General features: G+C 36.9%; 1 protein-coding gene across 3 annotated transcripts in view; it reads right to left on the bottom strand.

Moving 5' to 3' along the window:
• Positions 1-14,748, bottom strand: part of LOC127944676 (synaptotagmin-2-like) — a 74,009-nt gene that overhangs the window by 15,530 nt on the left and 43,731 nt on the right. For all 3 annotated transcript variants that reach the window (XM_052540834.1, XM_052540833.1, XM_052540835.1), the window contains exons 2-3: positions 4,228-4,449; positions 2,531-2,691 (exon numbers count right to left, since the gene is read on the bottom strand). In XM_052540834.1, the coding sequence (XP_052396794.1) occupies positions 2,531-2,691; positions 4,228-4,423 (357 nt within the window). In that variant the 5' untranslated portion in view covers positions 4,424-4,449. The remainder of the gene's footprint in view (positions 1-2,530; positions 2,692-4,227; positions 4,450-14,748) is intronic.

The raw sequence follows: 14,748 nt of genomic DNA, 5'->3' as shown, positions 1-14,748 counted from the left end.
TTCGATAAAAATTTTCAACACCAGTAATAACGAGAAGTGTTTCTTTAGCAGCAAATCATCATATTAGTATGATTTATGAAGAATCATGTGACACTGAAGACTGGAGTAATGATGCTGAAAATTCAGCTTGGATTACAGAAATAAATTACATTTTTAAATAAATTTACAAAGAAAAAAGTTTTCAATTGCAATAATATTTTACAATATTGCTATAATTATTATTATTATTATTTTACTGTATAATAGATCAAATAAATGCAGCCTAAATATAAAAAAAATCTTAAAAAAACTAACGAAACAATATATTTTTTGGATAGTTCACCCGAAAATGAAAATCCCTTCATTTCCACATCGTTTACATTAAGCGCTCTAACACTGAAAATAATACACACACTACCCAAAACAATATTTCAAACTAGAGCACACTTAATTGGCACACACCCAAGCACACAACAGGTCTCCTGGTGAAAGGCTGTTTCCCACACCACCTACTTCATCCCACGACTCATCTCTACATTTCAGGAAGAAAAGAAAAGCTTCTTTGTTTCTTTCCGCACAATGGGTCGTCCAGGAAAGTTACTCTCAAGTCAAGTCATGGTCATTCACTGGTGCTTGTATGAAGGGCATGCATTGGACTTTGTCAAAAAACGCTGCTTCACCTCATCTGGAAATTTCTCTGGCTTCTATTGCTGTTAGCTAAGTGCTTTAAGAAAGGGATGCATAAAGATGTTGCATAACTTATGTTAGGAATCTTTTAAGGGACAGATTTGTGATAGGTGAAGCAGCTTTCAGAGGACAAATCACCAACCGTACCCTTTCAACATGCATGTTAGTGAGGATTGGTGTCTCTCAGTAAGCTAGGATGAAGTTTAAGTTCATAACCAAATGCACATTCGCTTCCTTCTACTGATTTGGCAGTAATACCCCACATCCCGTTCATGTGGCATGTCAAACTGGTGGAATGCGAGCCCTCCCCAAACCAACCCCAAACTAGCTCCTCAAGCAACCTCAGCACCCCTGCAGCTTGCAAGACTTAAGAAGAAGCCAAAGAGTTCATTCCCAGCCAGTTTTCAAAGCCCAGTTCCCCCCGCCCTGGTCTGAGCTTACACCAGGCGTTCAGAGAGGGGCACTGCAAGCCATGTCACACCTACCGTAAGAAGACAGGTCCAGCACAGTCAAGATACACGGAGCACATATCAGACACAAAGCGGGAAAGATAGAGAGATGAAGAAATGGAGAGAGAGGGAGAGATTGAACTCACAGAAGACAGAATCAAGTAGAGGAAATCAAGTAACACTTAATGGACATGTATCAAAAACGACAATTTTGGTTTAAATATACACATTATGTTATTGACTAATACAAACATCAAATTTAACCCAAGCAATTTGAGAAGCAAACCACATAGACAAAAATAAAAAGTTTGTCTTGATGGTGTTTATGCACAACTAAGTTTTTTTGAGATTATTTATATAGAAAATGATATATTCGGATATGAATTTTAATGATTCCCGAAGGAAAATTAGCTTGTCACAATAGCAAACACACAGCACACAGCGGGATCTGTCACAGCACGGCAAATACAGCTAAAGTCTTTAGCTATTCAGCTATTATATTTCCAGCACAGATAAAAAAGATTTAGTGCTGCTGTGCATTCGCTGGAAGATGTGTCATTTTTAACACAAAAGCACAAGAGATTTATAGCAAATACATTCTTTTGGAAACCAAATTATACGAACGCGGCAAATGAAATGACGTGGCGGGAAATCATTCATGTAGCTTTCCTGCTTTACAGGCAGCAAATGACACACAACACTGAATATTTTATATTCCATGAATATTAAATGGCTGAAAAATCTTTCCAGAATACCAGCCATCCATTTTCTTGACCTAGAAGCTATATTAGGGCTATGTGAGTGGTAGAAACACAGCCTTTTTTTAAAACAGACAAGCTTTGCTGAGTCTTTCAAATATATTGCATTGTGAAAGGCATTAATCAAGTGAAAGATTCAAATTAGATATGTATCGAACCCTATTAAACTCATTAGCAACAGATGGAAATAAGAAACTGGAAAAAACATTCATCTTTCTGTTTCTTTGTACAAGGTTTTAAAGGAATAGTTCACCCAAAATGTAAATGTATACATCATTTATTCACTCTCAAGTCGTTCTGTTGTGAGACATAAAAGGAGATGTTGAGCAGCATGTTCAATCTGCACATGCAATCAAAGTGAATTGTGATTTTTACTGCCAAGCTCCAAGAACACAAATAAGCATCAGGTTGGTGTCAAATATTAGACACTATTATTTGAATTTATGCATTTTCACATAAGTTTGGAGCTTGACATTATAAAATGCCATCTACTTTCATTGTATCTAAAATAACAACTTTTGTAACATCTCATTTTGTGTCATGAAAGAAAGAGATACATGGCTGACACATTAGAATGAGTTTGTATGAAATAAAATATTCATTTTGACATGAACTATCCCTTTAAGGCTGAAGAGCGCTGGTGTCGGGTGGCCGTACCTCTCCTTCCTTCATGTTCTTCATTCCCATTTCTCCCTTGCCTTTCTTTCCCTTTTTGCCCTTTTTCCTCTTAAGGCAGGTCTTTTTAACGATGCAGAAGCAGCACGTGAGAATGAGGATCACGGCTACAATGGCGATGGCGATAATGGCCCAGGGAGGCACTAAAAGTGAGAGAAGGACAGAGAAAGATGGAGGAACATTCAAATCTAGATCGATCAGGGTCATTAAGAGAGCCAAGCTTGTCTTCAATATTACCTTCACCAATGCAGAACAGGACTATGTTTGTAGGGGAGAATGTATGTAACAGCAAAACCATAGCTTAATGCATATTCTAGACAAATAAAGTTTGTCAAGACTAGTGATGTCATAACTTTTCACAAATGTTCTGTCAAATCTGCTTAGATTCACAAATGTTGCTCAGTTGGCATAATATTTAGAGTTTCTATAGAATGATCTGATCTCTTTGTATCAACTCTATTCTTTAGTTTAAATGAACTCAACATTTTAAGGAAAACAGGTTAGGCTACTAAATCATTTTTACAGTATAATTGTGTCTCTAATAATGTCTGTGCATGATGTTCCCGAAATAAGTTTGTTATATTCCATGTTTGTTGGAGGAAAACAATGCTGGAGTGATAAAGAGTGAATGCAGCAAAAACTTTTCAGTTGATGGAAAACTGTTTTCCATTGCTCCCATGACACCTTATGTAAACTGCATTTATGACAAAGAATAATCATAATCAATCATTTAAAATCACCCTAAAAAACGGTAACAACTTAAAATACGCCATAATTTTTGCTCATGCAGATATGAGTAATACATAATTCGAAGGCAACTCTACTTTTATTTGTGTGTACTCACAATATCATCAAAACATTGTGCTTTTGTAAAATAAAGAAAACAAACCGGATACGCTTCCTGCTGTCTCGGTCTCCATGAACTGCAGCACAGAACAAAAATGAACTGAAACTCAGCTGACAGACTATTTACCTTACAGACTTGGGAAATATATTTAAATTTAGCTGATGCTTTTATCCAAAGTGGCTTACAATTGCTACGTATGTCAGAGGTCGCACACCTCTGGAACAACTAGGGGTTAAGTGTCTTGCTCAGGGACACATTGGTGTCTCACAGAGGATTCGAACCCGGGTCTCTCACATCAAAGGCATGTGTCTTATCCACTGCGCCAACACCACCCCATTATATCTATGGACATCTTGAAAAGTCTACTTTTAAATGAACCAATTGAATTCGAAAACAAATACTCTCTGGTTAGGTCATCTGTATGACAGGTGCATTAGGCAGCCTTAGCCAAGACAGACTTTATGTTGACTTGACAAAACCTATCTAGAAAACTTTTCAGAATGTTATAGTTTAAAGGTCATACAGACCTTACAGACAGATAGGATGCCCCATGTGTTTGCTAGATTGCTCTGGCTAGCTTCTAGGGTTATTGGTCTGAAGTCACTATGGTGTTAATGTTGTTTTTTTTAGGGTGTTGCTAGTGCTTTGCTATGATGTCCTGCATGGTTGATAGGAGGCTCTAGGCAGTGCAGTCTGACATGGTCCAGTCAGTTAGAAAAGGTGCTACAACCTAAATAGCAGCATCTGAAGCTCTGACCTGAGTTTGGAGCTTGTGTTATATGTTGAAATGATGAAATATCACACAATATCACACAAATAGTCAAATACTCACATGGAAGCTTGTCCATCTCATTGAGGAACTTGTTTTTGATGTCACCAAAGACGTCATTCTTGCTGACTGGACCCTGATGCTCGGTGGAGTTGTCTGCAGGTGTGGAAACAGCAGGGGCCATGGTTAGGGCACTGGCACCCGTGGGCTCGGGGCCCACCATGGCCGCAGGCTTCTTCTTGAGCAAATTCCACTTCATGCTTAACAGATACACCAACAGAAACCCTGATGGGGAAAAAGAGAGTCAAGATGACATGAGTGTTACGAGATGCTCCTGAATCTCTGAATGTCATTCTCTTTGATGGGAACTGAATGATGAATGATTTACTCGCTCCATCAAACATGCAAATGTGCTGACATAGTTATAATGTGACATACTGTGTGATCTCTTGACTATTGAAATGTGGTCAATAATGTGAAAAGTGATGTTCAATTTGTCAGTAAGTGGGATTTCTTATCAGTAATAGGGTTTGGCAGGAATCAATAAATGAACATAAAAATGTAATTAAATTAAATGAGTGTACATGAAAGGGCCCATTTATGTTTTATTCTCCCCAAAATGCCCATTTTGCCTTTAGAGGATTTTTGGAAATAGACTGTCTAATATAAAAATAAAGAAAGAAAGAAAAAAAAAATATTAATGACTTAAATTGTGGTTTGCTGGTTTGCTTTTATTGCAAATCTAAATGAAAACATCTGACATTCTCAGAGTTTTTTTTTTTACACACACACACACAGAAGTTAATTTGTTCCTCTAAAGATTTTCAGTATTGTGGCAAAACCACTTTAAAATTTTACTATTTTTTTTTTGTAAAAAATATAATAATAAAAAAAAATAAAAAAAAAATAAAATAAAAAGCACTGCAGGGTTCAGCTTGTGAGTTATAGAATACAGAAATAATAATAAAAAAAGTTAAATTATTGACATGACATATAGGCTAAAGTTTTGATTAGCTATAGTTTTAAAATACAGTATAATTATTATTATTTTGCCATTTATTGGCAAATAATGAAGTAAGTATTTACTTACTGACATGTTAACTAATTTTTTATTCTGAAGTCTGAAGTGAAGCTATTTTTTCTTAGAGGTGGAAGCATGAGTATTATTAAAAGTCTATATTTTAACTGTGTTTCATTTAATCCCTTAAGATAGAAACTATCAGATGGAGGTCTTTTTTTTAGGTATAAATTAGAGTTTAATCAGAGTTCCAGATAGCTCAAATGATGCCCGTGCTGGAAAGAATGGTAAACATAATGAAAGTAGACTTACAGTAGCCCTCTGATTTCATAAAAAACACAGCAATATAGTTAAACAAAACTGATATCTTATTCCACAAAAATCAATTCTCTGCTCTAGTGTCGGAGAGCCTGTCTGTACTCATTGAATAGTGTGAATAACTTAATGAAGTTGACAATTCATGGGATAAGCCATTTTATTATTCAAGGGCCCATTCCTTTGCTGGGAATGTATGGCAAAATGCGCTACGCTGCAGTTATGCAATCTGACATTGCATAAGTCAAATGGCCCACAGACTGCAGGAGGAGCTCACACACAAGCAGAAGTTAATTTGTTCCCCTAAAGATTCTCAGTACTAGGAGAAAAATCTGTTACTATTTTATATATATAAAAAACAGACTGTATAATTTGTAATGATAATAGTAACCAGGTGTGGTTTTAGTGATATATGTCTGCACATGTGCAGTATGGGGCAGATGCCCTGAGAGTGTGCGTGGTGACAGCACGTCACAATTGTAACTGCTAATAAACACCAGTGTTACCTTTCAGTTTTGAAGCTGTTTTTATTTAATGAACTCACAAGATCATTAAATAATTCAGCTTGGGTATAAAGCAGTAGAGTTATGGAATGCAAATATCATTATTAGATGAATTAAGCAATTATGTACTTATTTCAACCATACACCTTTTGTAAGAGTTGTGCTTAAAAAACTATTTTGCAATTAGGTGAGAAAAAACTAAGAAACAATAAAAATATTTGTTATCTGAAAGCAACTCAATTTAACTCAAAACTCAAATTAATTTTTCATGTTAATACCTATTGTTTTAAGGATGGTTATTTATTTATTTATTTTTAAACAAGAACATAAGACAAATACTGATTATGAAAATCACCTCTTTTTATTTGAGCAAATAATGTCAGCACAATAACTCCGTGTCCCTGAACTGATTAAAAAAAAAAAAGTCTATGCAGAGTGATTCAGTTTCATTAGACACATTTTACATATTTACAGAGTGACTCAGGGTCTGGATCACTTTCAAGATTTTCACTTTCACAAATCCTGACAAATAATGCACTTGTTTGAACAGCTTGCAACCAGCCCACAGCTGTCCTTTTAAATGATATTACTAATTCATGGTGGAAAAAACAAGACCTGTGATCTAAGGCAATTGGTTGACTAAACGATCCCAAGTTAATTTCAACTGGCTTACACTCGAATGAGTGTAGTGAAATGATGGAGATGCTCCAAATGGAAAATTATTGGAGCTAATTCTCTAAAAGATGGGAAGTTAATAAACAAAGCAGTTAGAGCTTGAGAAAAAACGTTTGAGTTAATGTCTGAGGACTGATCATTTTATTATGAACAAATGATCGCATTCATTGCTTTGTATGTGATTCCATAATGCCTTTGTATATTTGATTTTCATTTTGAAGCTGTGCCTTTCTGAATAAGTTACTTAGCTTCGGGTACATGCAAATATTCATATAAGTTATTTGGATAATTACAAATAGTGTCTGGCCGTATTAACCACTCATTGTCTAAATCAGACCCTAATGAGAATGTGATGCAACGTTTGCCTTATCCTCTCCCTCGCCTTTTCTCTGGAGCTTCTTGTGTGCGTTTAACACAGTGATATAATCACTGGACTCACTGCACTTGAGACTGATGCCTCTGCTTACACTGAGGGAGATAGAGATGTGCGGCACTTGAAGAGAAGCTTGTGTCCACGTCTTTGCTCAGGGGTGACCACATACTGCTCAGAGGACAACAGACACTTTGCTTTTTATGGGACACATTATCTCCACTGCACTCACACCGATTTTACGGCTCTCAAAGACACTCCTGCTGTTTTGTCTGTGTGACTGCCAGAGCAGATATTGTAAATACAACAGAACAAATAAACAGATACAAATACAACAGAAGTCTGGCTCAGATAAAGCAGAATGTGATGATGTCTAAGAATAAGATGTAATCAGCAGAACGGATGTCTGTTTTGTCTTGCCAACAAACTCGCTGGCTATAACGGCACATTTGACTTAGACAAAGTTTTAGCAAGCGCAAATAAAAAGGATCAGGTCGAGTGATCTAGGAACAGAAGGAACAGAAATGGAACTGCTCCAAAGGATGCTTTTGGCAGATCGAATAAAACCTTTGGAGAGGCATCTAGATATGACTGCTGCGTTACATAAAGATAATTGCTTCAGAGCATCTGCCAAACTTCTCTTGTTCAGTGTGGGAGGAAATTCTCCAAGCAAACCATCAAGAACATGTTCAGGTTATATGTCATCCCAGAATGAGACGAATTAAACGATCCTCTGAAAATGAAGTCGTTAAGGTTTCTTTATTGCTTTAGTGATTTTAATTTCTCAATAATTAAACCCATTCCCTGTACCATTCTCATTATTGCCTTGAAAAAAAAAAAAAAAAAATTAAAAAAATGTCATAAAACAAAAGCAATATGCTGTTTTAAATTGTAAATTAAAATATAAATATAAATTGTATACTATTTTTTTTTTGTAAGATTCAACAACTTTTGTAAACAACAAATGCACAAGTAAATACAAACTAAATCTTATCATTAAATGTCTTCTATTATGTAAATGGTCTTATTCAAACTGAGGTAAACGTATTTGTGATAGCAGGCAACACGAAGCACCAAAGCTGTAGGTCCTGCCAAACGTTTGGCTGAACAGAAACTAGTTATCCGGAGAGAAAGTAGGTGGCCTCTACAGAATCCCAGATCACTGTGCATGGTGCACAATATTGCTCAAAACAACAAAATCATATTTACAAACACTGTGTTGCGTGTACCCTTGTATTGAAAAAATGGACTTGAATTCAATTTTACACCGTGTCTTGTATTAAATATCGAATTGATTGTAGTACCTCCAAAACGTGTCAGTGTTACAGCCATTTTAATTGCATCTTCAATCTTGCAATTATGTTTGCATAATAATGCTTGTATCAGTGCCAGTGTGGCTTCATTAAATATTAGCCAAGCTCAATCTTCACATATACTGACAGGATCACTTACCAGGAAAAATGGATTCTTATAACAGACACACACACACACACACACACACACACACACACACACACACACACACTTTTAGTATCAACTTATTTGAAAACCTTTAGAAACTTGAACTATAAATACATACAGAAACAGTTCATATTAAAGCTCATGAATTGAACTGTGCCACAGTATTTCAATGTTTTACCTGGTAACTCAGAAGCTGCTACCTCAGCCTATTCTGGCTCATAACCTTGGGTTTGTATCGTTGACAAACTGCAGCTGTTCGACAGGCCCCCGATGACAGATCATTTAAAACGACACAGATGACCAAGGCCTGCTGGTCTCTCTAACCTTCACAGCTAGCCTCCAATTCCCTTTAAAAAGCTGTTTGCTACTTTATCCCAGGCATGAGAATACGCTCGCCCCATCTAAGGCCCTGAGCTGTGACAAAACTGAGCACAATAATAGAGTTACGGTGTGGTCGCACATTATCTAACTGCCTTTTTCTGCTTTATGGTGGGAATAACTCAAGCTGCTGCTTCTGTGATGAGTGTACAGACTCAGTGAGGTGAGAAATGAAAGACGCTGACCGGTGACGCTGTGGCTCAGGGGGATAAATCCACTGGAATGGTTGGGTCAGGTCGTAATGCTTGACTGAGGACCAGCCACGAATTTAGCCTTTTTATTGCTGTCTTACAGAGGAATGACATTGGGTGATATTTTTTTCTACATTGGGATTGCAGATAAAACTCTGTCTGTAATTCATTTTTTTGGGGTTTGCTGACATGTCTTTGGTGGGAGGGGTTTTGGACCATTATGAGTTTAATTTTAATCTGTAAAATATTGTAAAAATGCTATGGAGAGAGAGAGAGAGAGAGAGAGAGAGAGAGAGAGAAAGAGAGAGAGAGAGAGAGTACAGGTAAAAACTGTAAAAGGTCTAACCAGACATTTCATGTAATATTACAGTAAAATGATGTTAATTGTACAGTTTTAAGAATAAAACAACATATAATCTACAGTCAAAATCTGTAAACTGATATTCCCAATATTCCCACGTGACACTCCACATTTGAAAGTTTTCTGTTTAAATAATCACGTTTCTGAATAGTTTTTGCAATCACTTATGTACATTTGGATTTTATGTTATAGTTTCTGTAGTTTAAAGCTCCAATATGGAGGAATTTTGTAATAAAATTTTCGAAAATAACTTGCACAGTGTGATATATTTCCTCCAGTTGTGTACTTACAATATCTCAAAAGTCTCCAAAGATTTTTTATTTCAGAGAAATTCCGATTTTAAACAACTGGCCGTCCCGGAAAAGAAATGTGACATTGCGTCACTGAGAGGTGCCGCAATGTCCACTCTATACTTTGTTTCCGGTGTAGACCATGTGATGTTCCACCCATAGACAGTAAAAGAAATGGACACAGCGACCCCATTGAAACTCAACTGAGACAGTTGAAGCCCATTTTTAGCATTTTTTAGCACTTCCTTTTCTGAAGCGCAGACTCAAACTAAGCTTGACGACGTCAGCAACCTGTCTGACAGATGTAAATCTTCTAGTAGCTGTGCGTGCAATCTGCCATCGTTAATCTTGCAGAGACGGCGAGCTTGAGCGGGGAGTTCTTTGTCGTGAGTGAGCAGGAGTAATTATTCTGATTAATTATTTTGTATAGTATTTTAAAATGTAATGCCAGTACGCCATATTAAGTTAATTGCCTGCGAGCTTCTCCTCCTGTCTGTACGGTAATGCGACATTGAGTCGAGTGGTTATGACGCAATCGTTAGCCTATTTTTTACAAAAACTGTTTCTACGGGGCCATAATGTAACATAGAAGGTAATGGAGCCCTTTATACATTGTCGTGTATTTTTAGAAATAAATAATGGACAAACGGAGTCTTTAAACGCCTCAGATTTAAAGTTATTCGCTGTCAAAGTGACGCCAAAATGAATGAGAGTCAATGGGAATGCTAACGCAAGTGAAGTTCTGCTACAAGATGGCAGCACGCAGCCGACTTCAACTTTCGGTCGAGTTCCTTGCCACCTGGTTCCACCACACCGGCATATCACATGGTCAAATGCGGAAGTGGTGGTTATGTTATGCGGTCGCGCGTATGGTTTGGTTGTCGTTGTTATGGATCACGATTACTCTTTGGCGAGTATTGAAGTGCCAGTAAAACGTAAGCGTCCATATTCGGATACACGCAGACTGTGTGACAAACGGAGAAATAAAACCAGGATAAATATCGGCCAGGCATTTGCAAGATGGAGAGAGCTGGGCGAAAATCTTGGACTTGACAGAGACTCACAAGTGTATTGATAGACAGGTCAGCAAATCAATTATTTATTTTGTTATTGTACAAGTAACAAAATAGTTACAGTAAAGATGATTTTTATAGATGTGAATTACACCACATGCCTGTACATTCTGTCACTGTAGCATTTTATTTTTTATCAATGACGTTACCTGTGAGAAAATAACATAACGTGGCAAATGGACTGTTTCAGTTTCAATAATAGCACTTATAAACAAAGTTATATTGCTCTTTGTACTAAGGTAAGGATTTTTATCACGTGTGGTGTCCGAGAGTTTGGCAGTACAATTAAATACAATCGAATATGTGTTGTTAAAAATATATTTAGTCATTACTTGCAAATGTTCGTTCAAATTTAATTTAAGAACGATTGGTTTGAGCACGTTAAACAACACGGCATTAACCATAAACACGTAACACTGCACAACATTAACCCAACAAATCATTTAACAAATAGCTGTAAGTTGTAAAGGGATAATATATGTCTCCTTGTTAGTGCGTCCGCCTCCCATGCTGAAGACCCGGGTTCGAGCCCCACTCGGAGTGAGTTCAAGAAGCGTCAGAGAGGACCCGGGAGAGAGGGGTATTACATAAAATAATACGATCAGATATACAGGTAATACAAAAACGAATACATTACCTCATCCGTGATCATGATTCGTTTATCCAATTTAGATACATTGCTATGGTTAAAACGCATTAAAAACGACATCTCCCATCGTCACCTGCTTTATAGCGTCATCAAGCTTCGCCTTTGTTATTGTTGGAAATGCGCCCTCTTGTGGTCAATTACAAAAATCACATATTGCAGCTTTAATGAGTGTTTATGGCACTGTAAAGTGTCATATATAATATAATATAATATAAACCCTGTGTCTTGTGTCCTGATGACAGATTGAGAAAAATGAACAAAAAGGAAAATTTGTTGATTTACAATCATAAGAATCCCAAATTTTAGATCTTACCCTGAAGACAAGAGACTCTCCTATTTCTCCCATTTTCATTTGATGACTAAAAATGTCTTCTAGAGCATTTATCACAGTACCTTCATCACGTGCAGGATAACGAGGTGCTCTATCACAGCAGAGATCTTGAACAAAGATGAAGATTGTGTGTCTGTGTGGGATTCAGAGTAGTGGAATCAGCACCCGTCTGACCTGCAGCTCTTTCCAGACTCTGCCTCCATCCGCCTCCTCTCGCTCAAAGAGCAGTAGCTTGCCCTAATTTAATTGTTTTAATTAAATGAATGAGCATCACAAGCCATCACAAGACTCCAGCTGACAAACTTCAACTTTAGTTCAACTCATAAATCACTCAAACAATTGCATCCTGGGTTACTGATAGAACTTAAAATTCACAAGTAGGTAGAACCCAAGCCAATCAGATAACAGCAGCATTTCGCTGACCAATCGTAGCACATTCTCATTTAAGCCAAGGCAAGGCAAGTTTATTTATATAGCACATTTCGTACACAGTGGTAATTAAAAGTGCTTTAAATAAAACAAAGTAAAATAATAACAAAAATAAAACAAGCAGTTTTAAAACTTTGTAAATTATTTAAAAATTGACTTATTTAAAAGGAATTTAAAACGGAAATGGAAAATGATGTTACATAAAATACAGCAAATACGTAAAATACAGTGTAATTCGTTCGGACATTGCACAGTGCTCATTCAAAAAATGCACAGCTCAACAGATGATTTTTGAGTCTAGATTTAAATGTGACTAGTGTTTTAGCACATCTGCATCTGATCTCTTATGGAAGCTGATTCCAACTGCGGGCGCCATAGTAACTAAAGGCGGACTCCGCTTGTTTTGTGTGAACCCTTGGTATTTCTAATTGACTCGATCCTAGTGATCTGAGTGCTCTGTTAGGTTTATACTTAGTGAACATATCTGCAATATATTTTGGTCCTAGGTCATTGAGTGATTTAGTAAAAGTACTTTAAAATCAATCCTAATTATAACTGGAAGCTAGTGTAAGGACCTGAGGACTGGTGTGACATGCTCATATTTTCTGGTTCTAGTCACTTCAGTTGACTTCATGACTTCAGTTTTTTCCTTGTTTAACTGAAGAAAGTTCTGGCACATCCAACTATTAATTTCATCAGTGCATTGGCAGACGGAGTCAATGGGGCTTTAGTAATTTGGAGATAAGGCTAGGTAAATCTGGGTATCATCAGCATAGCTGTGATAGGCAATTTGGTTCTTTCTCATTATTTGACTTAGTTGAAGCATATACAGGCTAAACAAGAGCGGTGAAAGAATTGAGCCTTGTGGGACTCCACAGCTCTCCTAAACTCTATGTGACGAGTGGGGCGGGGCCGAGGGACGTGGGAGGAGTGAGGCCGGTGGAGTGATTGGAGATGAGCTACACCTGTTCGACCCACCGGTCTCGAGGCCCACCGAGCAGATGGAAGGATATAAGACTGGAGCGACGATAGTGAAGGATGAGAGAGGACCAGGCCTGGGCTTTAGTTTATGTTTTGCTTTTTATTTGTGCGCATCAGTCGTCCGTGAGGGGCTGATGCACTGTTTTGTGTTTATTTTGTGATTATTAAAGTTTCATTTGATTGTGCGCCAGTTCCCGCCTCCTTCTTCCGGATGAATATGAAGATTTTATTATTACACTCACATAATAACCTCTCCTTTCTAAGTATGACCTGAACCATTTGAGTACCATCCCAGAAAGCCTGACCCAGTTTTCCAGTCTCTCTAGTAGTATGTTATGATCGACAGTGTCAATCACAGCACTGAGATCTAGCAATACCAGCACCGATATTTTGCCAGAGACACAATTTAAGCAAATATCATTTATTATCTTAATGAGTGCTGTCTTTGTACTGTGATGCGTTCGGAAACCAGATTGAAAATTGTCCAGGTATCCATTTGAGTTTAAGTATTTGTTAAGCTGGTTAAAAACTACCTTTTCTATAATTTTGCCTATAAAATGCAGATTATATATTAGTCTATAATTGCTCAAAATGATGTTATCAAGATTGCTCTTTTTCAGGAGGGGCTTAACGACTGCTTTTTTCAAGGAGTTTGGAAATGTCCCAGAAAGAAGTGAGGCATTCACCACTTCTAATCTGCTTCTAAACAGTTTGTTGGGGTTGTCAGTCTCTCAACAGTGGCAAAAAGAGTATGAGTGTTATTTAAGTTACTGTTTATAAGGTTTGAGAATAAAATTTTTCTAGCTGTGGCTAGTTTCACATTAAAAGCATGAAGGCTGTCTTTATAGATGCTATAGTGAATTTTAAGTTTTGTCTTCCGCCACATCCGCTCAGATTTTCTGCATTGTCTTTTCAAAGTCTGAACTGCTGTTGATCTTTTTAAAACTGATTTCTGTCTGTTTTCTTTTTTCTTACTGACTATTATTGGAGCAATATCATCAATAACATTCTTAACTTTTGAGTTGAAGGAATCAAGGAGAAGTTCAACAGTCTGCAAGAAATGATTGGTGTTAAAGATAAAGCCTGTTGCACTGCAGCTGTCTTCAAGCCATGTTTCATTTAGAAACATAAAATCCAGATTGTTTGTGGTTATAAAGTCATTGATTAGAAATGATTTATTTTTTAGTGAGCGAATGTTTAAAAGTGCTAACTTGATGGCTGTGCTTTGTGTCTTTACATCAATCTTAGTTTGATGCATAATAGGCCGCAGATTACATGAGTTTGCCCTTCGGCTTGAGAAGGCCTTAGACTTTCTAGCACGTGATTAAACTGAAACAGAGAAAGCTACAGGCACACTGTAGATGGATTTAAGATGGATATGAACAGCTATGTGGTTCTAGCAAAGTATTAAGTATTATAAATAATATTTTCAAACGTTAATTAAAAGTATTAAGAATTTACATTGTTTGGGGAGAAAAATGCGGTGCAGGTGTGTTAAAAATAAATGCATATAAATGTAAGATAAGAGATAGTCATTGGTTAAAACATTAATAACTCAA

Source organism: Carassius gibelio, chromosome A23, assembly GCF_023724105.1.
Source record: "Carassius gibelio isolate Cgi1373 ecotype wild population from Czech Republic chromosome A23, carGib1.2-hapl.c, whole genome shotgun sequence".
Classification (NCBI taxonomy): Eukaryota; Metazoa; Chordata; class Actinopteri; order Cypriniformes; family Cyprinidae; genus Carassius; species Carassius gibelio.
This window is presented reverse-complemented; position numbering and strand designations above follow the sequence as displayed.